Raw genomic sequence first — 25,199 nt, 5'->3', positions numbered from 1 at the left:
TTAGGTAGTAGCTAATTTTTTTTTAAAGTTATAATTCCTTGTTTTCAAACCTAAAGCTCTGGCAATAATCCTACTGGGCTCCTGGCAATCACTCCTAACCTATCTCTGAATTCCGGTCTTACTTTTGACAGGAACAGTGGATTTCCTTTCCCCTAACGGTTGACTTTGTTGATTTAGCCTGCACCTTGGGATGCAGTAGGGAAGTTGTTGCTCACCTCACTTCTTCACCTTCAGGAAAGGGGTCAAGACTACTTCAGAGAAAACATTGCTGTGGCCATGTAGGGTTAGATACACATGTCGTGGAAAAATAAACCAAACTTATGTCGACAAGGCCCAAAGACAACGAATCTATTCTAGCACCAGTTTAGTTGTTGGAGACTTTTTAGTGGCCCCTTTAATGAACCTCTGTTTCCTTCAGAGGGTTCAAATGGTTCTGTTTATCATAATCTAAAGAAATATTTTTGCTTACATAATTATAGCCATTGCTTGATTATAAAATATTATAATGAAATAAAATGTATGTGATATTCCTTATAAAGTGTTTACATATAATATCTCTGTGGGTTACATCATTAAAGAAATGTCCAGGGCATTTGATATTAAGGGCAAAGTTGATATTAAAATATCAATTATTAAACCACTAAGGAAATAAATGTGTTCCTTTATTTGTGAATTTATTTTGACTTGGGTAGTAGGTGTTGTATACAGGAAGACTAACTGTTGATTAGTGAACCTCTGTGAGTTTTTTTTAGCTGTCTTCTGAAAGTGTGCAATCTTAGGCTTTTTAAGTGGTGTTTTACTTAGAGAAAAAGAGGAAAAAGATGTAGTCCTTTTCTTCTCAGCCCTGGCTTTTCTTAACCTTCTACATTGTGCTTACATTGTTTGAACGTATATTTCAAGCCTGTTAAGTGAATCCTTAAAATATGTCATCTGTTCTGTTATTAAATGTTGGTTTCACTGCATGAATACCTTGCTGTGGCCCCTCTGTGCACATGACTCACTTGTGTTAAATGCTTGGAAGAGCATTACTCTGTGCTCCTAGGTGGATTACATTTCTATAACGAATTATCAATAACCATTTTGTGCTGGTTAATGTTCAGAAAGGCTTTCAGGGGACAGAGGTAAGCATTAGTAGGGCAAGTCTCCCAGCTATACAGTGAGAATAAACCCTCTTCCATGGAACTTTACTTTATTTTAGCATTTGATGCTACAGGTTTATGATCTGACAGCCTCCCTTGCTGGCATCTTGATTTTAAAACCAGTGGATCATTGCACATTGATCTATGAAGGGGCATGATTCATTAAATGCGTGTAATTCTAAATTTCCAGGTCAAATCGTAGGTAAGACTTCACAGTGGAGGCTTCTAAATAATTTTAGGTTTCCCATGTTAAATTTTTGAAATGAGGAGATTAAACAAAATGATTACTACAATTCCTTCTAATTATTTAGTGATCTGATTGACTGGCTGATATACCAGTCAATCATACATTTATTCATGCATTTATACATCTGTCCATCTGTCTGTCTGCCTATCTGTCTATCTGTCTGTATCTATTTTATATTAGGCTCAGAGGCTAATGTGAAAAATACAAAAGAAATATTGAGATGATTTTTTGCCTTTAGGAGCTCTTGATATATTTGTTCAAATAAAAATGCCACTAAATGTTCAATGAAAAAATAATGTGTGCACATTTCTTTTTCTTTGATCACTTTCTGGTTGTTGATTTTCTTCCTAACTTTTGATGAGGCTCATGTGTGAAAGGATTTTCCACATACTGAAAGTTATATTCCAGCATGAACATATGATCACTGGTAGAGCTCTTAACCCAAACTTTACGGAAATGCTAATAATGATGACTGGGCCAGTGATGTAGTTCTGTTTTACAACATTCATCATTGTGGCTAAGTTGAAAAAGGCATCACCTAATCTGATGTGAGGAGCCAAATTTGCTTCATGCTTTTATTATCCAAATTTCCCGATGTTGTGAAATACTCTTGTGAAACTTAGAAAACTACTTATGGATCTTAGTACATTTCTGTCTTTCTGTATCTCTTGAATGGGAAGGGAACAAATAGGTCTGGCTACTTCAGAAGGGTGTGGCTTGAAGTTGCCTTGTGATTTTAGGTGTGGTCCATTAATAATGATGTTTAGAAACTTAAACAGGAAGTTTAAGGCCAGAGTCTCCTTGGCAATACATAGCAAAGACCTGCCTTGCTCACTGTTTCATTGAGCTTTCTGAGAAAGATGACCGTCATTCACATTTACTGTACAAGCTTAAAACTGTGGTTTTTAAATCTATCTCTTTAGATGTCTTAAATGCATTCAGGACACTAAAATAGAATAGTTCCATCCTAAAGAATGGGACAGTCTTGTTCAGGAGGTGATGCCTGAGAACCTTGCAGTGGAACTTCTTTTTTTTTTTCCACTGAGAGTTTCTATTAGAAGCATCCCAAACTAAGAGAACGAAATTGCCGTTTTCCATGTGTAATGTTGCCTAACTTGAGAACCTTGAATCGGTATCTGTCTCTTCTCCTGCTCCCCTGTCAGTGTCTGCTTTGCTCTCTCTGGGTTGGGGGTGCTTGTGAAATGTGGAAGAGTCAACAATCTCAGAATTTGAGTTCAGTGGCTAACTCTATTCTGGATGTACCCAGATCACATTCTGCAGGTGAACCTGATTTGGCTGTGTCATTAGGGTCAGATAACCTGAGTCTAATAGCCTTGCAAATTTGAAGCATCAATTTCATGGAAACTGGCCATAGGACTTTGTGTTCATCTCTCCTACTTCTTAAATAATGTCATATTAGACATCACATATTTTCTCAGAAATTATAATACAGCAGTTCTGCCCCTTAACCTTATGTAAGCGACACCTTCTTACCATGCTGATTGGATGAGTGAGGTGCAGAGACCTTTCCATGCATCCTTCTGGTTAGTGCAGGTCTGTAGGTGCTTGAAGAACAATCACGTAGGTGCTGGCCCCTAAGCCTTGGTTCTTGTTGGAATACGTGGGTTGCTTATCAGGAATGAGTTCCAAATTAATAACAACATTCAGGGTGTTTAAACAATTTCTATTAAAATTTTTATTGCGTTCATTTAGAATTAGAGAAACTTAGGAAGAGTGAGGTTTATAAAAGAAAACCAAATATGAGAAGGGTTATAAAATTATAGCGTTTAAGAGCTTGTTCTCCCTTTAGTAATTCAGATTCATTACCTGAAAAATGCATTTTTTATGTATGCAGTACATAGCCTTAATATTTATTACAAATTAATGCCATAGAGACTCACCCCACACCTTCATGATTCTCTCTGGTGTCTGTTTTCTTTGTAAGTTCAGGCTCACTTGCTGAATGATGGCAGCTATTACATTAGAGTTAGCTACAACTAGATTGCTTCTAATTTATTCAGGAAGAAAAGATAATTGCCAAATTAATATAGGTAATTGTGTTGATGACCGTATAATGGGAGAGTATTAAAAATTGACAAGACCCTCTGTATTTTAAATTTTAAATTTCTTACATTTATCTAATTACAAAAGGAAACCTTGTTTTTTTATAGGAACTTGGAAACTCAGAAAAGTATAAAGAAGAAAAGTAAAATCACCTTTGATCCTCTCATATGGAGATTACGCTGTTTAGATTTATTTCTTAGTTTTTAATGTATGTATGTGCAGTGTTCTATAAATACATACTAATTAAAAATCTCACTTTAAAATTAAATTGATATAATACATAGTTTTGTATTTTTCATTTTTAAACTTAATATTATGTTACCATTAATGCATTGTACTAATTTTCACTTTTTCTCCCAGTTTTATTGAGAAATAATTGGCATCCGTCACTCACTGTCTTAAGTTTACGGTGCACAGCATGATAGTTTGATTTACAGATATTGTGAAATGGTTACCACAGTAGGTTCAGCAAACATCTATCTTCTTATATAGATACAGTACAAAGAGAAGAAAAAAAGGGAAAAATTTCCTCCTCGTGATGGGACTCAGGATTTACTCTAACTTTCCTGTATGTCGGATGGCAGCGTTAGCTATTGTCATCACATCGTACGTTACATCCCTGGTATTCATTTATCTTCTAACTGGAAGTTTGACCACCTTCTCCAGTTCTCCTCCACACCCCCTTCACCCCTGGTAACCATAAGTCTGATCTCTTTTTTCATGAGATCATACTACGATGTGTGTCTTTTTCTGGCTTCTTTCACTTAGCATAATGCCTTCAAGGTTCATCCATGTTGTCACAAGTGGTAGGATTTTTTTCATTTTTTATGGCTGAATAATATTCTATTGTATATATATCCCACAACTTCTTTATCCATTCATCCACCAATGGACACATAGATTTTTTTCAATGTCTTGGCTTTTATAACTAATGCTGCTATGAAGTTGGGAGTAGAAATATCTTTTCAGGTTAGTGTTTTAGTTTCCTTTGGATGTATTCCCAGAACTGGAATTGTTTGATAGTTCCCACTTTTTTACTTTAAAAATAATCAATGTGATAAAACTATTTATACATAAATCTTCCTGGGATAGGTAATGTTAACAATCTTAAGGCTTTTGATATAGGTTGCCTTTGCTTCCTCAAAGTCTAAATCAATTTTTATTATTAATAATCATCTCATTTTACTTAAACTGCACTAAAATTTATAAAAATAAACAAAATATTTTCCTATGTAATAGGACAAATATTATTTTGTCATTAGTTTTTATTTCTTAATGCGAATAAGCATTTTTATAAGTGTTTTAAAATTTTAGAAATCAACTTTATTAGATTGAAAGATTGAACTATTAGTTTATGTAAATGTAAAAAAATTAAAATATGTAATAGTTTAGCTACTTCTGTAAAATTTCATATTTTAAGGGGAATTTTGCTCATGTGTAAAGGGAAGAAAGAACCTGGATATTGAGCAAAGCTCAATGATTTGACAATAACAATTGTATAACATTTCAAAAATTTCTTATTGAATCTGAAATACATCTAATTAGCTGATACATGAAATTTAGATCATAATATTTTCTGTTTTTAAGAACTGGAAAATCGATGTATTGAAGCTTTAAGAATATTATTTTTAATGTAAGAATTGTGGAAACACCAAATTTGTTATCATTTAAGGTGAAATGAACTATTTTACTTAAAACCTCTTCTGTGGAATATAAAAAGATAAAGCTCTGTATAGCAATCTCAAAGTAATATTGACACTAATACCTAATATTTGTATTATCTCTTTGCTTTTCCCTTTTTAGGATATCCAGGCGGAAATTGATGCCCACAATGACATATTTAAAAGTATTGATGGAAACAGGCAGAAGATGGTAAAAGCTTTGGGAAATTCTGAAGAGGCTACTATGCTTCAGCATCGACTGGATGATATGAACCAAAGATGGAACGACTTAAAAGCAAAATCTGCTAGCATCAGGTCAGAATAGTCAATATCAAAATAAAACTAATGGGGGAGGGTTTTGTTTTTTTTAAAAAAAATTTCTGTATATCAGAAAGAGACCAAGAAGCCTTACTGCTATGCTGCTTCTTCAGAAATACTTTAAGATTTAAATGCAAAGACTATTGCTGTGAAGACCTACTTTCAGCTCCATTTATGTCCAATGCCCTCTAATTGTTCCTTACTATTCACAAATTTGCATATCATTTTAAACCAATAATACTAATATCAATAATATTACTAACACCCGCTAATTACCTAATTCTCTTTTTACCTTGACCAAGTACTGTGTTAAGATCTTTACAAGCATTATTGAGTACTCAAAAAATCCTAGTAAGGCAACTATTAAAATCTTTTCTTAACTTGAGGCTTCATGAATACAAGGAACTTGCCAACTTTTTGAGCTAACGAATGCCAAGCCAAAATTTGAATCTAGGTCTTCTGGACTCTTGACAGTGAACATGTTTTGCTTCATCATGCTGTTTGTATATCCAATTTGAAGATGTATTTATAGAAGTTAAATATTGCTTATGGACACTAATGTGAAAAACTGATGATTCATGTCTGCATTTGGAGATAGTGAAATTAAATAAGGATGAATATGAGGGCCAGAATGCTGACTAGTAAAGGATCTTGAAAGAATACCTACTGAGACAATTATTAATGTTATTGGTAGTCAAGAGTATTTTAGAATTATACTTCATAGATGGTGGATGTAAGTTTAGAGGAAACTGAGAACATGCTACTGAGCAAACATCCAAAAGAGAATATTGGGAGAAAGACCTCAGTCTTGCACCTGGATCACTTTCTTTTAAAGTTCAGAAACCATATGATGTATTGAAACATGTGTAGCCTTAAACCAAATGATCTTGAATTTGACTCCTTGACTTCACTATTTACTTACTGATCTTGGACAAGTCACTTAGTCTGTCTGAGCCTTAGTTTTATCATTCACAAAATCAAAATATAAATATCTAATTCATATGATTGCTGTGAAGATTGAATGGGATAACTGGATACTTCTTAATCTGTTTAAAGCCTGTCCAATGTAGCATCTAGTTGTTTTTGTTTTGTTTTGTTTTTTATGTAAAAGGACTCAGTGGATCTGCTTCAACTGCTTTCTAGATTTCATAGAACTACTTTATGGAGAGTGTAAATCTTCAGTGATTATTTATTGTGAATGATTTTTTTTTTTAAATCGTTTTCTGAAAAGATGTACTGAAAGGTTTTTATTCTTCTGGGGATCACTTCATTTTTACACTTAAAGAAAGGGGTACTGTGGCATGACTATGGAAGCCTCTGTGTAAAGATCCTATTGGAAATTGTGTCAGCATCAGCCAACTATTTTTCAATCAGAGAGGAAAGTTATGGAGTGTTGTATAGCGAGAGAATATACTTATGCTTGTTTAAGATTGAATTTTTAACTGACCAGATCCCATTGGGTTTCACCTTTCTGTTCCTCTTAAATATGAGTAATTAAAGAGATGTAAATGTTAACACAGTGAAAAACATTCACTGAGGTTTTAGCAAAACCGGCATCTAGACCAGAGAGCTAAACGCCAAGGGATTGGCCCTGTTGAAGTTGGTGCATGTGGTGTTGGAATTTTGAGAGTTTGGAGGATGACTTCTTTAGGATGAAGAATTTAATGAAGGCCTACATCATAAACAGATCATTCCAATGGAAAGCTACAGACAAAAAAGTCTTTGGCATTTTATGGATGTTGTTGCCTAAGCCTATTGTCATATTATTTTCTAACCTGGAAATAATTAACTCATAAACTACAGTTGGAATATTATCTTATAAATAATTTAGTCTTATTTTTAGAAGATGGACGCATAAGCTTTTGATGGTGGACTTATGTATCGCAATAGATCACACATTCCAGTAAAATATGTTATTAATGTGAAAATGAATTAAAATAATTTTTAGCTTCATTACCCTCTCTGGAGATTCGGGTATTTATTCAAGCATTTAATAAGGACCGACTTCTATGTTTAAGGCATCGCTAAATCATAAACGAGATATGGCGCCTGCCTCTAGGAGGTTCACAGTTCTGTCCAGGTTCAGGTGGGCCGAAAGGAGGGAGTGGTTACTTTCACTCTAGATGGTCATCAAAGGCTTCTTGAAAGAGGCAATTTCTAAATTGAGCCTTGAAAGATGTATAGTTATTCCACGGTTGGACTGGATGAGGACCGAAGAAGGGCATAAAAGAAGGAGGCTTGAAATAACACTGTGTTTTCATGGAATAGTTAAGGTCAGTCTGGCTGAGAACAGAATTTGCTATTGGTGTAGAGGAGAAAGATAGTGTCTAGAGAAAAAGGTAGAGAGAGAGGTAAGACACAAATCCTGGAACATCTGTGTGCTCCCATTCTACTGGTAATGGAATTTGAAAACTTTTAGGTGATGTAATTAGATTTGAGCTTGTAAATATCCCTCCTGCACAACTGTGATGGTGCTTTAGATGATCACAGTTTGAAGACAGGGAGGACTGGTTAAGAGATCCTTTCAGTATTTAGGAAACAAAAGAGAGTCTGAATAGATACTTAGTTCATGTCGTTGAGTGTGACATCTAGAGACAAATACCCTGTAGTCATTGGATGGATGTCTTCTCTTCAAAAGAGCTGTAGGCCAGATGGACAGATGGTGGGATGGGGAGTATCCAGGTGGAGGAGGCAGGTAATCATTGTGAGTAGACAGGAGGGTGAACATTGGAAGAGGGCACAGCACGGAATATCAGGAACCCTGATATATAAGGAATACCAGGAAGGAAAGGGAAACCATCAAAGACACCTGAGAAGTGACTCTCCTTTAAGGAAGAAGAACTAGGAGAGTGTGCTGTCGAGAGCCAAGGGAGGAGGGGGTTTCAAAAACAAAGGCATAGTTAATAGTGAGGGCTATTTAAATACTATGTAAGTGTTAAATAGTGTTGGCTACTTAAGCTAGCGGACTAAGATCAGGGCTGCAGAGTCCAGAAGGGCTTTAGTGACTTATTGCCAGGGCCATTTTGTGATTGAGGCAAAAATGTGGTTGCAGAGGATTAAAGAGTCAGACTGGGAAGGTAGGCCGTGGAAATAGAACTGAATCTACACAGTCTCATTTTCTGAAGTAAGTGCGTTGAAGGGAAGAGGAGAGAGAACACATTGCTATAACTATATTATTAAACATAAAGTATCCTAAGTCTATAACAGCTAGAGGGCTACGTGTGTATCTATATTGACCTTTCTCTGCTTTCTTATAGCTTAGATATGTTTAACTAAAATAATGAGCGATGTGTTCTCTTTTTTTATCTTTAAAAAATGGGCAAAATAAATTATATGAACAAATAAGCAGCGACATCTGGGCATCCCGGAGACGATCAAGCTCCGGGACGCCAAGGAGAGATTGTTCTCCAGAGTACACAGTTTACTTTACTGCATTCCACCTGGCCACGTGCATCTGAACGCCGCCGGCTTTGCCATGTTAGATAGAGAAGAACCCTCTGTTGTATCGAATCAGAATTGTTCACATCGTCAATAAATCAACTCTCCTTCACATTCAAGTTATGGACCTTAGTGAGAGGATACCTTCCTTCATTACCTTATTTTATACCAGGACCTTCTCTATACTACTATCTAATTTTATAGTTTTATGCTGTGTATATGTAATTCATCTACAATATTCCATCTCAGTTATTTAAAAATACATGTCCTCTCATGGTTTCAGCTGTTGAATATTTAGCTTTCTTTTTATTTTTTCCTCTTCCTACTGAACCTGCCCATCTTGCTCCTAATGTTTGGTTGCTTAAACTCTTCCTCTCTTCACACTCCATCAGCCCTTTTTACCTAGCTTGGATTCCATCAAGAGTCATTTCAGTGATGTCAGAACCTTGAATTTCCTCTACACCGAGAATTTCCTATCTACTTTTTCTGTTTCTGATACCGTGATGGCCACACACCCTCTATTCCCTGCTCTTAATTCTGGGCTACTTAGTGTTGCAATAGAAAGTGAAAAATGCTAACATTCCTTTACTATAACCTAACCCTTTCTACTTAGTATTGTGATTCTGAATGATTTTCTATCATATTTACCACCATGTCTATTTTTAAAAGATTTTAATTTCTTTTTAACTCTCAGATCTCTCCCAGAACTCTCTCTGTAGGCGGCCTTGGTTCATTTTTCAGAGAATGAGGCCATCTGATAAATGCCTATTCTGTGCATTCTGTATTTCAGATTTTGATTTAATTGCGCTAAAGTTGATATTGTCATAGCAGGGGACATTTCCTCTAATTTATCATCATTTTTAGAAAGAGAATGTTTGCCAAAGTTCATAATACCAGCTAATATTTATTGAACATTCATGTGCCAAACCTACACTAAGTGCTTTACAGGGATTACATGGTGTGGTCATTGGAACTATGTAATAATATGTGGCTTGAAACCTTGGGTTAATATCTTAAATATTATTTTGTAATCTTTTTATGATTAAATATTTAAAACATTAAAATCCGAGGTATCAAATATTCTTCTTGTGATCAAAAATATACCTACAGTTGTATATTAAAATTGAACAATGTAAGAGAAGATAGCTAATGATTTGAAAGTTCAGCTAGAAGATAGGCTCTTAGGAACTTCGTCAGAATTAGAAATATATATACTAATAAATTCAGTAATGGGAATGACATGGCTAAATTTTTATATTAAATTTATTTAATTTAGGATCACATTAATTAAATATCCACTTATCAGCTTAGAGATGTTTAATATATAGGTCCTTATTAATATGTGGTGTCAGAGACCAGTGAAATTGTCAAAACTAATGAAAACAGAGTTCAGAGATAAAATTCTATCTTCCCATTCTTTTATGAGCCTCTTAAAAATTCAGAGCACCTTTTAAAAAGCTGTTAGAGAAGATTAACCTTTAACATCATCATTACATCTAATGTTATCATATTTTACAATGTCACTGGCACCACTTTTAACCTTAGGTAGTTGATTTCACTAACCATATTGTAAAACTGCTAAACTTTCCTTTCCCCAAATACAATAGAGGAAGATTCTGCTGCTCTCCTCTTTCCTTTTTCCTTTGGTTCAGCTCTCTTCAGTACTACTTTCCGCAATGATGGAAGTGTTCTATGTCTGCACTGTTCAGTACAGTAGCCAAGAGCCATATGTGGCATGTTGAGCACTTGAAATACAGCTAGCGCAACTGATGAACTGAGTTTCAATTTTTATTTATTTTAATTTACTTGAAATTTTAATTAAATTGAAATTGAAATAACCTCATGTTGCTGGTTGGCTACCATTTTGGAAGCTCAGCTTTGGTGTTCTTTCGGCACAGACTGAATTCTGAGGATTTCACTTTTTTTTCCCCTAATGGGTTTTAATTCCCTTTTTCGGAGCAGGAATAATCCACTTTGAATGTTACTGATTAGTTTTGCACTAACAAAGCTATTTTTAAAAATAATATATGGGTGTTACCATAAATTAAAAGGAAATTTGATTTGTAGTAAGAATGCCAAATTGGACATTTAATTCTGTGCAATCTGTACACAATAGGGGACAGTGTATCTTTGCTCCTCTTAATTTGGGTCATTATTTTGTTTGTTATGTCAACAAACATATCTGGGCAGTTTCTGTCTGCCCTCTTAAGTCCTACCCGTGATGAAGAAATGTAGTGTGGAAAAAGCTTGGACTTTAGTTTGGATTCTAAATTTTCACCATGGCTTCCTGAGCAAGTTTCTTCTTATTTGGACTATAGTTGTTGTTAGGTTTCCTTTTTCAGAATATATTTAGTTTACTTGTCTTTCTCCTAACTTGATCCTAAAACTTGTATTTCTGAATCAGTGTAGTGCCCGTTATCAGAGTGAGTGCTCCATTAATGTTTGTATTGAATAAGTGAAAAACTGCATTTTATTTTAATAACTGCCTCTCCTTACTTATACTCCTTCCTCTCTTTTTCATATCTGTACACTAAGAGAAGGACTAAAAAGTTATTTGAGAAACATTGAAAGGTAGAGGCTTCTGGTGGTTTAAAATAAATATTGATCTGTAGTTCCTTCCATATTTTCTTTTCTACTATATTTAGACAAAGGAGTATCATTTTTATGAGTCTACCTTCGAACCAGTTTTTGCACATTTTTATAAATAATTTTTCACTTAAAAATGTTCAGACAGTTGTAAAATAAATTATTCAGTTGTAAAAGAGGCAATTTTCAAAGACCATATCGTGTAGTAAACATCATCCTAGGTTGATAATAGTCCATGAAAGTTTCTATTATTTTGCTCATGTTAGGTAACCAAAGAATGACCTGAAGCTAGTGAGAGTTAGGATAATAAGTCAGTTACCCCAAATGTAAGTGCCCATGGATATGTGTCAAATAGAGAAATATGTTAAGATTCTGAAAACATGATTGATGACTGGTTATAAAGTCTTGGGGGGGAAATGTAAACTTTAAAATGTTTAGAATAAAATTGAGAAAGTACAGCTAACACCACACACAAATTTAAGGTTTCTTTTTGCAAAACATTCAACTCATTGCCTTTCATCTTGAAAGATGAAAGAATTAAATTGAAACTGGAACACTGAAAGCTACTACGGAAGCATGCATTTATTTGGGCATATGGTAGTAATCCACTAATCACGTAGTTGTAATCTATTGGAAAATAACCAGAACAGATTTTCCAGGCAAAGATTCTGCTAGATCAGCTTGTTTGTTTTTTTTTTTTCCCCCTATGGAAAAAGAAAGATGTTGAGAAGCACATATACCAATGTTATCTTTTTTATTATTATTTTTAAATTTCAAAGTCACTTCAGTATCTCTCTTAAAAAGTTTTTCATCTTTATAAATAGTTCTTTAGGTGGTGAATGCTATGCATTTCGATGATCAATTTCATTATTTCCGTGCAGTCAAAAGAGTAAATTGGATTGAAAAAGATATTTGCTCTTTAATACAATGAGTGTGTTACTGTATTTCTAAGGAATATCCGGTTTAGTTATTGATTAAAGAGTTAAGCTATAGGAAGATATAGGATCAGTTAATCTAAAATAAGAGGTCAAAGTGTGTACATTAGTGTTTTGCACATAGAGACACTCAAGTACTTCTTGATTGACTAAGGACCTTCGACTTCTCCTCTGATTTCTCGGTGTCTTTTTTTTTTTTTTTTTTTGGTAAAAGGGTTGGGGTTATTTGGTGGTTATGAGGGCTGGGGAGTATTCGCTGGTAGTGATGAGAAGTGATTTTTTACATTTAAAAATACTGGGAAAAAATTGCAACAGTTTACTCAAACTTACAGCAAAATCATTTATAACTGATAGAGAGTGTTTTCTTTTAATATAATTGAACATGTTTAGTTCTGCTCTGTGACAAGTAAAACCACCGTTTATCACAAATAGGTAATTACATATTTGGCCTAAAATTAATCTGTATGAACACAGAAAAGCTAGTGCTCAGGCAAAATTGGAATTCATTAAAGAACAATTTTGTACAGCATAGGGAATATGATCAATAATATAATAATTATGGATGGTGTCAGATGGGTACTAGACCTGTCGGGGTGATCACTTTGTAAGGTATATAAATGTCTAATCACTAAGTTGTACACCTGAAACTAATATTGTATGTCAACTGTAATTGAAAAATTATTTTAAAAGACAACTATGAGCAAAAAATAACTCAGAAAAATAATTTTTATAAAGTGATGTCAGTCATAGTACCTGTAGAATGAATAGAAGGTTGTAAATGCAAGAAAATAAAGTATTTTTAATAATATAATTCTCAAAGAATTATAAAATACCTCAAACTTCTTTTTGTATTTACAAATTATTTATTATTTCATACCCAGCTCTTTTGAATAAAATAGAATTTTAGTTTGTTTTTTATTAGCTGGCTGATAATGGGACCAGAAATAAATTGCAGGACAATTGACCTTTTTGTATGTGACTGAATGCTGGTTCATGATATTTTAGAGATATGCAGGATTCTGATTTTTTTTTTCTTTTAGCCAAGAGATTATGGTCATTATTTTATGAATTAGAGATGAACTAGGGATCAATGGTTTATAGTCATTCTTCTGAAAACATTATGAACTATTAAACAGACAAGATATTGTTGAATGCCATTGTTGGCAGTGCCTCCTAATGTGATCAATGGGGAACTATTTGTTTGAATGATCTAGAGCAGCGCGATCAGCTTTAAGACAGAGGCTCAAGTAGATCAGGTGTCCAGAAAGGAAATCATTACTGCTGGGTCTGAGGGACAGTAGTGGTTGTGCCTGGTCTCGCTCAGTAAAAGAGCAGATTTGTGGAGATAGATCAATGTCAGGGTGAACGTTGTATGAGAGGATGCGAAACCTGATTGGCAGAGGTTTCTTGCCCCTTGGGTTGCCCCAAGTCATAAGTCTTTGGAAGCTGTTGTATAACAAGGCTTGCGTCTGTCTCTATCAGCTTTGCCCCTTTCAATCTGAAAGGTCAAGGGAATTCCATTTCATGCAGGTTAGTGCTTAAGTCCACTTTCACAGTCTGTCCATTGGGGTGAGGCAGGATTGAGTAAACGCCGATTCCTTGAGTCTCTGCCATTGTTTCTGACAGTCCTGTCTTTTCAAATACAGCCTATGTGATGTGGGCTTGAGACTGGATAGTGGATGAAATCCAAGGCTAACAAGAACAACTAGCAAGTTTGTGCTTCTGTTTACATTTCTGTTTTCAAGGGCTTTTGCTCTCATTGGAGCCTTCATCACATAAAAATGTATTTTAACCATGGCTTTCTGATTATGAAGGTCATAATTTAAGAATCCAAAGATACTTTTCTGAGATAAAACCAGAAATAATTATTGAAACAAATACCTCACCTTTAAATCAGAGTATAAAGTACTTCAATCAACGATTTTTGCTCCATTGTTTTTTATTCACAGTGGACATTTGTCACTGGACCTCAATCAGCCTTAAGCTAAATAGTATTCTATCCAAGTAATACCTTATCGTTTTCCGACTTTTTGAGGTAAATGTTGGTGATGTTCTCCTTCAGTAATTTATTTAGTTATAAGAGAAATGAAGACATCAATAATTTCCTTTCCTAAAAAATTAGCTCTTTTAGGGGGAATGAAAAAATAATATGGGCCTGTTGTAAATATTCCATGTAGTACAAAACTACGTAAAAATTAAGTATTTACTGTGTTCTCAGTAGTAACCACAGCTGGTATATAACTTTTTAAACATTGTCTATACATATAATTTGTTCTCTTTATCCCTCTCTTCATGTATACAGATGAAATGAGAAAAAGTATTTTAAATGTACTTATATACTAGACATAGAGTACTGAAACTTGTTTTTTCAATTTTACTTTATATCATGGACATTATTCTTCTTGAAAGCCTCATATTTATGCCTTTGTGGTGTGGAGGTATACATTTTAAATTTTGATAGATATTATCAACATATCAGATGAATTCAAAATAACTGCTTACAGGGAAAAGTATATTTTTTTATGTTATTATTATTATTATTTTTTACAAAGAGACTCTTTCTTGGATGTTAACATTAGCTGTTCATATAAGATTATTAGGATACAGGAAAGTATATAATGTTTCTGATACAATTCAAACTTCTAAATATGGTTAGCATTATATCTCAACAGGGCCCATTTGGAGGCCAGTGCCGAGAAGTGGAACAGGTTGCTGACGTCCTTAGAAGAACTGATCAAATGGCTGAATATGAAAGATGAAGAGCTTAAAAAACAAATGCCTATTGGAGGAGATGTCCCAGCCTTACAGCTCCAATATGATCATTGTAAAGTAAGTTGACTGCAAATGGTGGGTACCTTTTTAAATGTATTTTCATTTTAGTGAACTAAGTACTGAAAATAAAATTCTAGATAAATATCTGAGTCGAACCAGTTATCACACATTTTCACCTCTTGCTTCTAATTGTCATTATTTAGGCACTTACTTTAAATTGAATCCATGGCTTCCATTTGTCTGAAATAAATTTTTCTCTTCATATTTAACTAAATTTTTTCAAACATTACAGATATCTCAAGTGTAATGTTGCTTTTAGCTAATCATGACATTTATCTAATTTTCCAATAAATTTTAAGAAATTAATATATTACATTGGGGAAATTCTTTTGCTATAAGTTAATCTTAAATTCAAAAGTCATAGATCATAAGGAATTACAAACTATCTTGCTTATAGTAAATGAAAGTGAAAAAATAAGGACTTGAAGTAGTAAGTAAAATAGATTTAAGTCTTACAGCAAATGAAGACCATAGTATTTAAGATCATTTTATGTTTTCTTTTTTGGAACTTAGACCTTTGTTTGAGGTACATTTTTATTCAGCTCAAATTTGTGTCTCTAAAATGTTTATTAGGCAGTTGAATACATAGGTCTGTAGTTGGTTGAAAGGTCAGAACTAGATCAAAATTATGAGCATATATATTAGTCAAGGAGTTGGATGAGATCACTTAGGGTGTCAAGAATTCCATGACGTGAGCTCTGAGGCATCCTAGCTTTAGAGATTGGAAAGATGAGACTGAGAAGGCAGAGCCAAAATGATACAAGAACCAAGAGGGGAGAAGGGAGTCTAGGATACTAAAGAAAGAAAGTGTTTCATGGAGTATGGTCCAATCACAAGGATCAAATGTTGCTGAGAGGTTGAATAAGATGAGGTCAGAAAATTGACCATCTAAGACAGTTCCTGACCTGCACAAGAGTCATTTAAATGGCATGGTAAAGTTGGAAGCCTAATTGGAGTAGATTTAAGAAAGAATGTGAGTGGAAGTATAGATAACTCTTTTAAGGATCTTTACAAAAAAGGAAACAAATCAGACAGGAGCTAGAGTGAGAATGTGGGGTCAAGTACAGTAGTTTCCCCTTATCCATGGAGGATACATTCCAAGACCCCCATTGGATACGTGAAACCATGGATAGTACTAATCCCTGTTTATACAATATTTTTTCCTGTACATGCATACCTATAATAAAATTTAATTTATAAATTAGGTACAATAAGAGATTAACAACAATAATTAATAAAATAGAACAATTATAACAATATACTGTAATAAAAGTTAGGTGAATTTGGTATCTCTCAAAATATTTTATTACACTGTACTCATCTTTTTTGTGGTGACGTGAGATGATAAAATGGCTTATTAAGTCAAGAACTTTCACCTTTTCACTTTAAGGAAGCACTCTTTGGCATATTCAAATTGCCAACATCACTACTCTTGTACTTTGGGACCATTATTAAGTAAAATAAGGGTTACTTGTACATAAGTACTGTGATACCATGACAGTCGGTCTGTAAACTGAGATGGCTCCTAACTGAGTAATGGGCAGGCAGCGTTTACAGTGTGGATACACTGGACAAAGGGATGATTCATGTCTTGGGTGGGATGGAGTTGGATGGTTTGAGATTTCATCATACTATTCAGAATGGCATGCAATTTAAAACTTTTGAGTTGAGAGAAGGTGGAAAATGCAGTCCAGAAGTGGGTGAGTTAAAACACTAGAAATGCATAACAAGATCACAGGGTGGCATGAAGGGCCCACTTGAGGTCAGTGATCAGTTACCATGAACAGTAGAGAGAGGCTGATGTCAAAGGGTTATTAGAAGGAAGAGTAATGGCGTAGTTTGGAATGCTAACATAAAAGCCTCTTCATGTTCTTTTTATTCTTTGAGTCTTAAAGCTACCCCAAATACCTTTATTTGGGGGTACGGGAAAGGAATAGCATAGGTTGGATGTAGTTTATTCCTGCTTTCTGAATTTCTTGGTGCTTCATTTTAGACTTTTTTCAGGTTACGTACTCTTGCGTCTTTATCACAATTGCCATCACTTAGCATGTTGTGCATGATCCAAACTACTGCTGACAGATGTTCCTTATCAATAAGTCAGGAGCTGACATTTAATAGCCTGTTCTTCTTTAACTTTGTGAGTTTTGTATTAAATGATTTGTATGAATTATACTGATTGAGTTTCTGAGTATGAGCTGGGTTGTTTCTCATCTGATTCTTACATTCTTCCTGGAAATGACTTTTTGTAGAGGTTTATGTTAATTATAGATTCTAGAATATGATGCTTTATTTTAGTCAGACATAGTTTACCTTCCAGTTTATCAATGATCCAAAATGTAGGGTTTCTTAATATTAATATGTTGACAAAAGCCTTGAGAACTAAGTAGGCTAAGATGCTAAGAGAAATAAATATGGATTAGATTTTAGATTAAAGTTTGTGGAGGGATACACGAGTTTGCTAGGTCCATAGGCTAGGTGGTTTAAACAACAAAAATTTATTTTTTCACAATTTTGGAGGCTAGAAGTCCAAGATCAAGGTGTTGGCACAGTTGATTTCTCTCCTTGCCTTGTAGACTGCTATCTTCTGTGTTTTCACGTGGTCTTTCTTCTGAGTATCTGTGTCTTAAATCTGCTCAAAATTCCCTCTTTTAAAAATACCAGTCATACTGGATGAGGGTCCACCTTAATACCCTTATTTTAGCTTAAATATCTTTTTGAGGACCCTATTTCTAAATATAGTCACATTTTGTCAAAAGCAACTCTTTTCTAACTCTCAAGAGTAATATTTCTAACTTATATAAATTATTACAATGAGGATGAATCATAATCATTGAATAGTCTTAACTGTAGTTGAATCTCAGCCTTGCCAACATTCTCACTTAAATATTATTCTCTAATTTATCTTCAGTCTTAAAATCAAAATCTCTTGTGGGTGTACTGTGGTTTCTTTGTGTTTTAGGCAGCTTTCTCTTTCCTTTGTCCTTGGAGATCTCTTTTCTCTTTGCCTTAAGATTCTTTTTTATCAGGAGAAGTCTTTATTTAGTGTATATGCATATGTGCAACTTAAAATGATCAATTATTAAAACTGAAAGGAACCCAAGAAATAATTTAGTCCAATCCCTGTTTTTATAGTGAAAGGAAATGAGAGACATCGTGTGGTTTAATGAAATCCAAGATTTCATCCTTCTCTCCCTCTCTCACTTCAAAGACTTATCATTTACCTAGTATGTGTCTGATAATTTCTAAGACTCCAGGGGAACACTGGTGCAGAAAACAGACACAGCCCCTATCTGCGTGGAGCTTATAGTTAGGGGAGAGAGCCTGTTTGCCATTCCCAAATTTACAGCTTCTCTTTCTTCTCTGTGCTATGAGAAATCCTTTCCCACATGGATTGTGGCTGAGCTGTGACTTGCACATTGCTATCCCAAATCTCTGGTTATTTGCCTGACCATCCATTTCACTAAACCCCAACTTTGATCCCTTGGTTATAATTCAAGCATGCTTTCAGTTCATGTACACGTTTATTCCTAATCTTTTTTTCTTTAGGGGATTATAGAATTTCAATTATAACATGATGTAGCTTTAAACAGAACATAAAATCATTTTTAAACTAATTTTCCACAAATACATTTGGAGTTCAATTTAGGTGTCTTTTTTTTTAAGTTTTGTCTATTATTATAAACACTAGTTTTTTCTGACTTCTTGCTATTTTAGATCTTTGTCATAATAAAGTTTAAAAAATCTTGAAAAAATCACTCTTGCTTTAGAGCTTAAAAGTATATAGCTAGAATCAATCAAAATAAACTTGTAAATGACTGGATACAAATATTAGGCAAGATATATTATTCCTAAAATTCTTCCATAGAAAGAGTGGGGACTTTGGATTTGATTTCTAACTCATTCTCTCATCTTACAGGTAGGTACCTGTCTGAATTACTTTATTTTGAACAACATAGTACTATTTAGGGAACTCAATGCTAAATTATAATGTCTAGGAATCACTAAATGAAAAAAATTTTTTAAGGAGACAAAGACATTTAATACTGATTTGTTAATTATTCCAGGACATATGATCTCAGAAATGTAAGTCTTGAATGTTATTATATACAAGTCTTTAAAGATCAATTTCAAAAGCGCTATGTCCTTCTGTTGTGAACAAGACAAATACACATCTACAAGATGCATCTGAAAACCACTATGCCAGTGTTACACGAATAGACACTTTAGTTTTACATTAAAATTTCCAATGACATCATTATATATAAAGTAAAAAGCACCTTAGGTGAATGTGAAGTTTACTGCATGCTAGATAGCTATTAGGTGACTCAAAAGTTGCTTCCAGGGATGTAAACTCTGATATCAGAGTTATGTAAAGAATTTGAATAAAATAATTACAAGTAAACATCTGACTAACCTATATCCTCAGCACTTTCTGGCATCTCAGATTAATGTGTGCAGTCACCTTGGGTACATAGAGATTGGTTTATGGGAACTTTTATATTCTCAAAGTCTTCTGATTCTCATATATAGTTCTATATTCTAATCTTTTATATGTGCATCAGTGATTTAATAACACTTATTCAAGTTGACTGAAACTTCTTGGGGGCTTTTCTCATTTTAATAGTTGTGTACTATCCTCTATTCTCAGACACCTCACGTTGAGTCTTTCTGTACAGAGTTATCGAACTTAGCACATGGCCTTAGACTCAGTTTCAATTCTCACATTCTCCACTCACTAGCTCTACGATCTAGACTTAGAGACATATTGTCCAATCTCTTCAGTCCTGTTTCTGACCATCAGTATATATAAACCACTTAGCATAGTACATATAGGAAGTGCTCAGTAGCAATAGCTGTTGGAGTTAAACTAGGACTTATATTTTCTAGTATTTTTTTAAATTTTAGTTGCTCCATTTTGCCTTTTGTATTTTTTTCATAGATTCATTCTGTTTAGGCACTGTAAGTTTTGATATCATAATTTGCATTTATTATTTTAATAGCCTGATGATAGGTTAAAAGATAACTTAGACTACTCAGGAAATGGGATGAAGTCATTGAAATAACAATATTTTTAAGAATTTATATAGGATGAGATATGAGTCTAAATAGGAAGATGATTTACTTCTTAATCAAAGAAGACAGCTTATCATGGAAAAGCCAAGCCCATAAGACATATTATCTGCATGCAGTGGCTTTAGTTAACTTATCAAAGATTAATAGACGAATTACAAATGTTTAACCATGAATCTAATTACTTTTAAAGGCGATATTTGCATGATACTATAATTTATAAGTGAAGAACACAATTAATATGCATTATCTTACATTTGCATTTATGACTTTGTCCTGGGTGTAGGCTGCTTTCACCATCACAGGTAAGAGCTTCTGGTATCTCAGATTAATGTGTGCAGTTAACTTAGGTACATAGGGTTTAGTTTATGGGAACTCTCATAGTCTCAAAATTTTCTGATTTTCATATATATTTCTATAGTCTAGTCCTTTATATGCACATCAGTGATTTGATACTACTTTTTCTTAACTGTAATTTGATAATGGCAGTGCCAATTATTTAATTGTCCATCCATCCATCCATCCATCCAACACTATTCACTGAATGCCTTCTATGTTGAAATTGATGCTGAATATACAAAGGATAATGAGGTACAGTCTCTGAACTTCAGTGACATATTTTAATTTCTATACCTAAATGCTCTGTGCTTGTAGCTGTATCCAGAAGGACTATTATACATGTAAATGTTTAAGTGATGGCTCTGAGACTTCTAGTTAGAATGATACTATAAGGTCATGCTTCTAGCAATTATAGATAAAATTATTTAAAAAAAACTCAGAAAACCAAATGTGGCAAAATTGGGTTCCAAAATACGACATTCTGTAGACCAGAAACAAAGCAGAGAAGCAAAGTAGTTAGTAGGGTGGATGCTACTGGAAAACTGTAGCCATCCTGGGTGATGAGTCAGCAGAAAGCCCCCTAGCAAAGTTTCTGCTCAAAATCTCTCTTACACACTGAAATAAGTGACTCACAGGTTGGCATCTTTTCCTTCAGATGTAAATGTCTCAGAAACTGATTCATGAAACATCAATGTATTTTGGCCCCTTAATTAAATGCTTATACTTTCTTGGATGTTTTAACCAGTGACTCAGAAAATTATATTTTCAGCAACAATAATAATAATACTTTGTTTAGTACTTTAACAACACATACACATAGGCATACTCATAAAAATAATAATAATAATAATAATAATAATAATAATAATAATAATAATAGGCAAAGGGCCCTGACAGTAAAGTGTTTGGCATGGGGCCTGGCACACAGTAAACACTAAGAAAACAGTGACTAATATCAACTTCCATAATAGCTGAAAATCTGTCTTGATAGTTTTGATCATTTTTTTCTTTTGTTTAAACTGTCTAGGCTATCTGAGTTGTTTTAAGTAAATCAAAGCACATTAATTCCTGTTATTTACCATCTAGAACAGCCCAGAAGAAGTGGCCCCCATTACTATCTAGGATTATCTTGTTAAATTAGACAGGTTTCGCCTTCCAATCTTTATAAATATCAGTTTGCAGATGACACAATCATATTATTTTTTCTCATCTGAGTACATATTTAATTCCCTCAAATGTCAAAGTAAATTACTGCTTTTAAATATATAATTTTGATGACTGTTTTAGAATAAATGGATAAAGTTGAATTTTCCCATCTAATGACTTGAATTTTTAGTATCATTTTAAAAGTTTTATAGAAAATGAGGTCACATATGTAACTTCACTTTTGAGAATGTGAGATTATCATTCAATCAACAATTACTTGGAAAGTACCTATAATTTATGTAGTGTATTTTTATAACATTATAGATTAATTCAGTGAAATACTTTAAGATTTGATAAAATTTTGGATGCAGATTTTCCTATTCAGCTTTCACTTCATTTTCATACCAGTGTAAATATTAAGTTATATAGGGACAGTTATCAGAGCTCTAACACACTTTCTCCAATAGAATGAATATTTGAGTTTTAGAAAAGGAAATCACCAAGAATAATTATAAAAGCATGTAACTCAGATATAATTTCTTGTAAGTTTGTCTATGTCCTTAGGGCTATTCTGTCCTTTGCTTAATCTAGTGTAACTCCTATATTCAAATCTCATTATATGAGTCATGACATTAGGGCTTAAATGGAATTGCCAAGATACATTAGCACATTTACTTATTAAAATAACAAATTTGAACACTATCTTTAAAACAGCAACACCCCATCATAAAATTTAGTCTGTGTGTATAGGATTTTTTCCGCTACCAAAGCAATCTGAAACTCCCCCTGCAAACTGTATTTCCAAGGTCTTGCTGTATTGTGAGGCTACCTAAAGTGGAGAATTGGCCTTTTGCTAAAATTGCTTAAAATTACTTTCCAAGTTCTCCTCCTACTTTGACACCTATCTTGACTTCCTTCTTATCAAATATCATATGCACAGCTGCCTAAGGTCTGTTGGTAAAGCTGTTACTTGTGTCCAGACCTGAAGTGGCAGTTTCTAAGTGAGCCTCACCCCTAAGGGTTCATCTAACTTAGAGGGAGAAGCAAGGCAGCCATTAATAGGTATCACTCTCTGGTGGTAAAATTAAGAGTAGACCACAAATGTGATCAAGAAACAGAGGTCTGTAAAGCCAAGCAATACAGCCTACCCCTTTATTCAACCCATTCCTAGTGAACTGCCTCTGGACATATTTAGCTCAGAGACAATTTCATTTATTTAACAGTTCATTTCTTCATTCGGGAAACTTCTATGTTGCACCTGATGTTTGCCACATACTTTGCTAGGTACTGGACATGTATCAGTTTATGACTATTTTGCTGTCACATATTTTACCATCTAGTAGCAGAGAGGGGCTTGAAAACAGGTGACAGTAGATATCAAAAGCATTGTAACATGAGCATGAACACAAGCCAGGGAGGCACAGATGAATCATGATTATTTGTACTTAGAAAGATTGTGTAAAGCTCCACAAAGCAAGAAGCCTTTGAGCTAGAAAGAGACTGTGGGGTAAGCATTCGCTTCAGATTTTTATCAAAACTTTTGGCAGGAATAACCTCCAAATTAGCCATGGAAATAGAGCAGGAGTTGTTGCTGATCTCCCTTTTTGATTTTATACAGAAACAAGCTGAAAGAGGAAGAAAATGCAAGCTCAGCCCCTGACACAGTGCTTGATAGTAAATACTGAATGTATTTGCTGGATGAAGAAATACATTTATGTGTGCATATATTTTAAAGTTTAGGGAAGAATGCTGTATTACTACTCTGAGAAGCTGGAAGACTTCTGTCTTAGTTTCAGTATTCATGCTTAGTATTCTGATTCAGGCATCATTTTTTTATGTCAATGGGATGGAACAAAAGATAAATTTATATATTAAATGCTCATTTAGGAATATAACCAAAACTTCTTAAGCACTATGAAGGAGACTTTTTTTTTTAAATTCCATCTGCATACCAATGAACAGTAAGCCTGTTTTCCCTTTTTCATGTCGTTTTATTAGTGCTATCAAATTTAATGACTCTTCTGCCCTTTTTTGCTGTCATACTATAATAATTTCACCCATATTTGCTGATTTAGCTTTGGAAGCAAAATTGGGGGAAAAAGCAAATTACATTCTAACAGATTCTCTGTATATTTGTATCATTTATTTTTTTCTGCTTGTATTCTCCAATAAGCGATGTGTTTTTGAAACCAAAAGCTGAGGAAGCCTGCTGTACCAGCAATACTTGTTTGTTACAGGGCGCATGTCCTGCATCTACAGTCAGCCTCATGGGTCCCGTGCAGTCACGATCACACAGAGGGCCTGGCTCTCAGCAGGGCCCTGCACTTGGTTCAATGCTCTGCTGCCGCCATCTTGAAATTCTGAGTACTGTCAGACAAAGGGCTCTGCAATTTCACTTTGCCCGGGGCTCTGCAGATTATACAGCCAGCACTGCTTGCCTCAAGAAGGAAAACATTAATGTATATGTTTTGACATACATAAAATAATACTTTTACAATAATGAAATCCTCTTAAAACTTACTTTAAGCACCCTCTTTCTCCTCAGATAAGTAGACCATCCTAAGCTCCCTCTCTTCTTTACATGCCCTTCATTGTACCTTGTCATGTCTGTTTGTTAGTGTTGGCTGAGTTGTAATTAGTGGTTTATTTTCAGGACTCCCTTTCCTGTTGACTCATTAACAGTTCTGTCTCTTTACTTGACTTTTAAGTCACTACTCTATCCTGATTTTCTTATCTCATTAGTAGTTCCTTCTCAAGTCTCCTTTGCTGGTTCCTCCTTTTTTCCTCAACCTCCTAAAATTAGGATGCACCATGGGTCAGGCCATGCCAGCTTCTCTATAACCATTTTGTTCTGAACCCATCTGGTCTTCTGGTATTAGATATATGCCAACCACTCCCAAATTTATATCTGTTTACATGTCATCTCTATTTAGGACTCTAATAGACATCTCTAACTTAATGTGTCCAAACCGAATTCCTGAACTTGCCCTTCAATCTTTTTCTACCCAGACTTCCCCCATTTCAATTGATATAATTCTATTCAAGTTGCTAGGTAAAAAATAAAAATCACTTCAATATTGTCTTTTTCTCATATTCAGTCTGTTAGGAAATCTCGTTGGTTCTATGTTCAAAATATAGAATCTGATTCTGATTCCCTCTTATGAGCTCTTCAGAGCTGCAATTATCGGTCTGTTATTCATGTTCAAATAAATCAAAATACTGTAGTAGGCTTCCCATCTAATTCAGAATAAAAGCCACAGAATGGTTTTTAAGACCCTAAAGGATCTGACTCGCCCCTCATTCACACCTTGCTCACCTCATTTTTACTATTTTCTCTCTTACACACTGGCTTCAGCCACTCTGGTCTCTTGATGTGCCTTCAGTCACTGCTCCATGCTGCTTTCTATGCCCAGATCTCTTTCCC

General features: G+C 34.3%; 1 protein-coding gene across 10 annotated transcripts in view; it reads left to right on the top strand.

The window, feature by feature from the left end:
* UTRN (utrophin) overlaps nucleotides 1-25,199 on the top strand; it is a 446,938-nt gene that overhangs the window by 302,148 nt on the left and 119,591 nt on the right. For all 10 annotated transcript variants that reach the window (XM_025049288.1, XM_015592099.1, XM_015592098.1 and 7 more), the window contains 2 exons: nucleotides 5,254-5,426; nucleotides 15,061-15,217. In XM_025049288.1, coding sequence (XP_024905056.1) covers nucleotides 5,254-5,426; nucleotides 15,061-15,217 — 330 coding nt within the window. The remainder of the gene's footprint in view (nucleotides 1-5,253; nucleotides 5,427-15,060; nucleotides 15,218-25,199) is intronic.

The sequence above is a fragment of the Pteropus alecto genome, unplaced genomic scaffold (assembly GCF_000325575.1).
Source record: "Pteropus alecto unplaced genomic scaffold, ASM32557v1 scaffold185, whole genome shotgun sequence".
Taxonomy (NCBI): domain Eukaryota; kingdom Metazoa; phylum Chordata; class Mammalia; order Chiroptera; family Pteropodidae; genus Pteropus; species Pteropus alecto.
The sequence above is the reverse complement of the archived record's forward strand: the minus strand, read 5'-3'. Positions and strand labels throughout refer to the sequence as shown.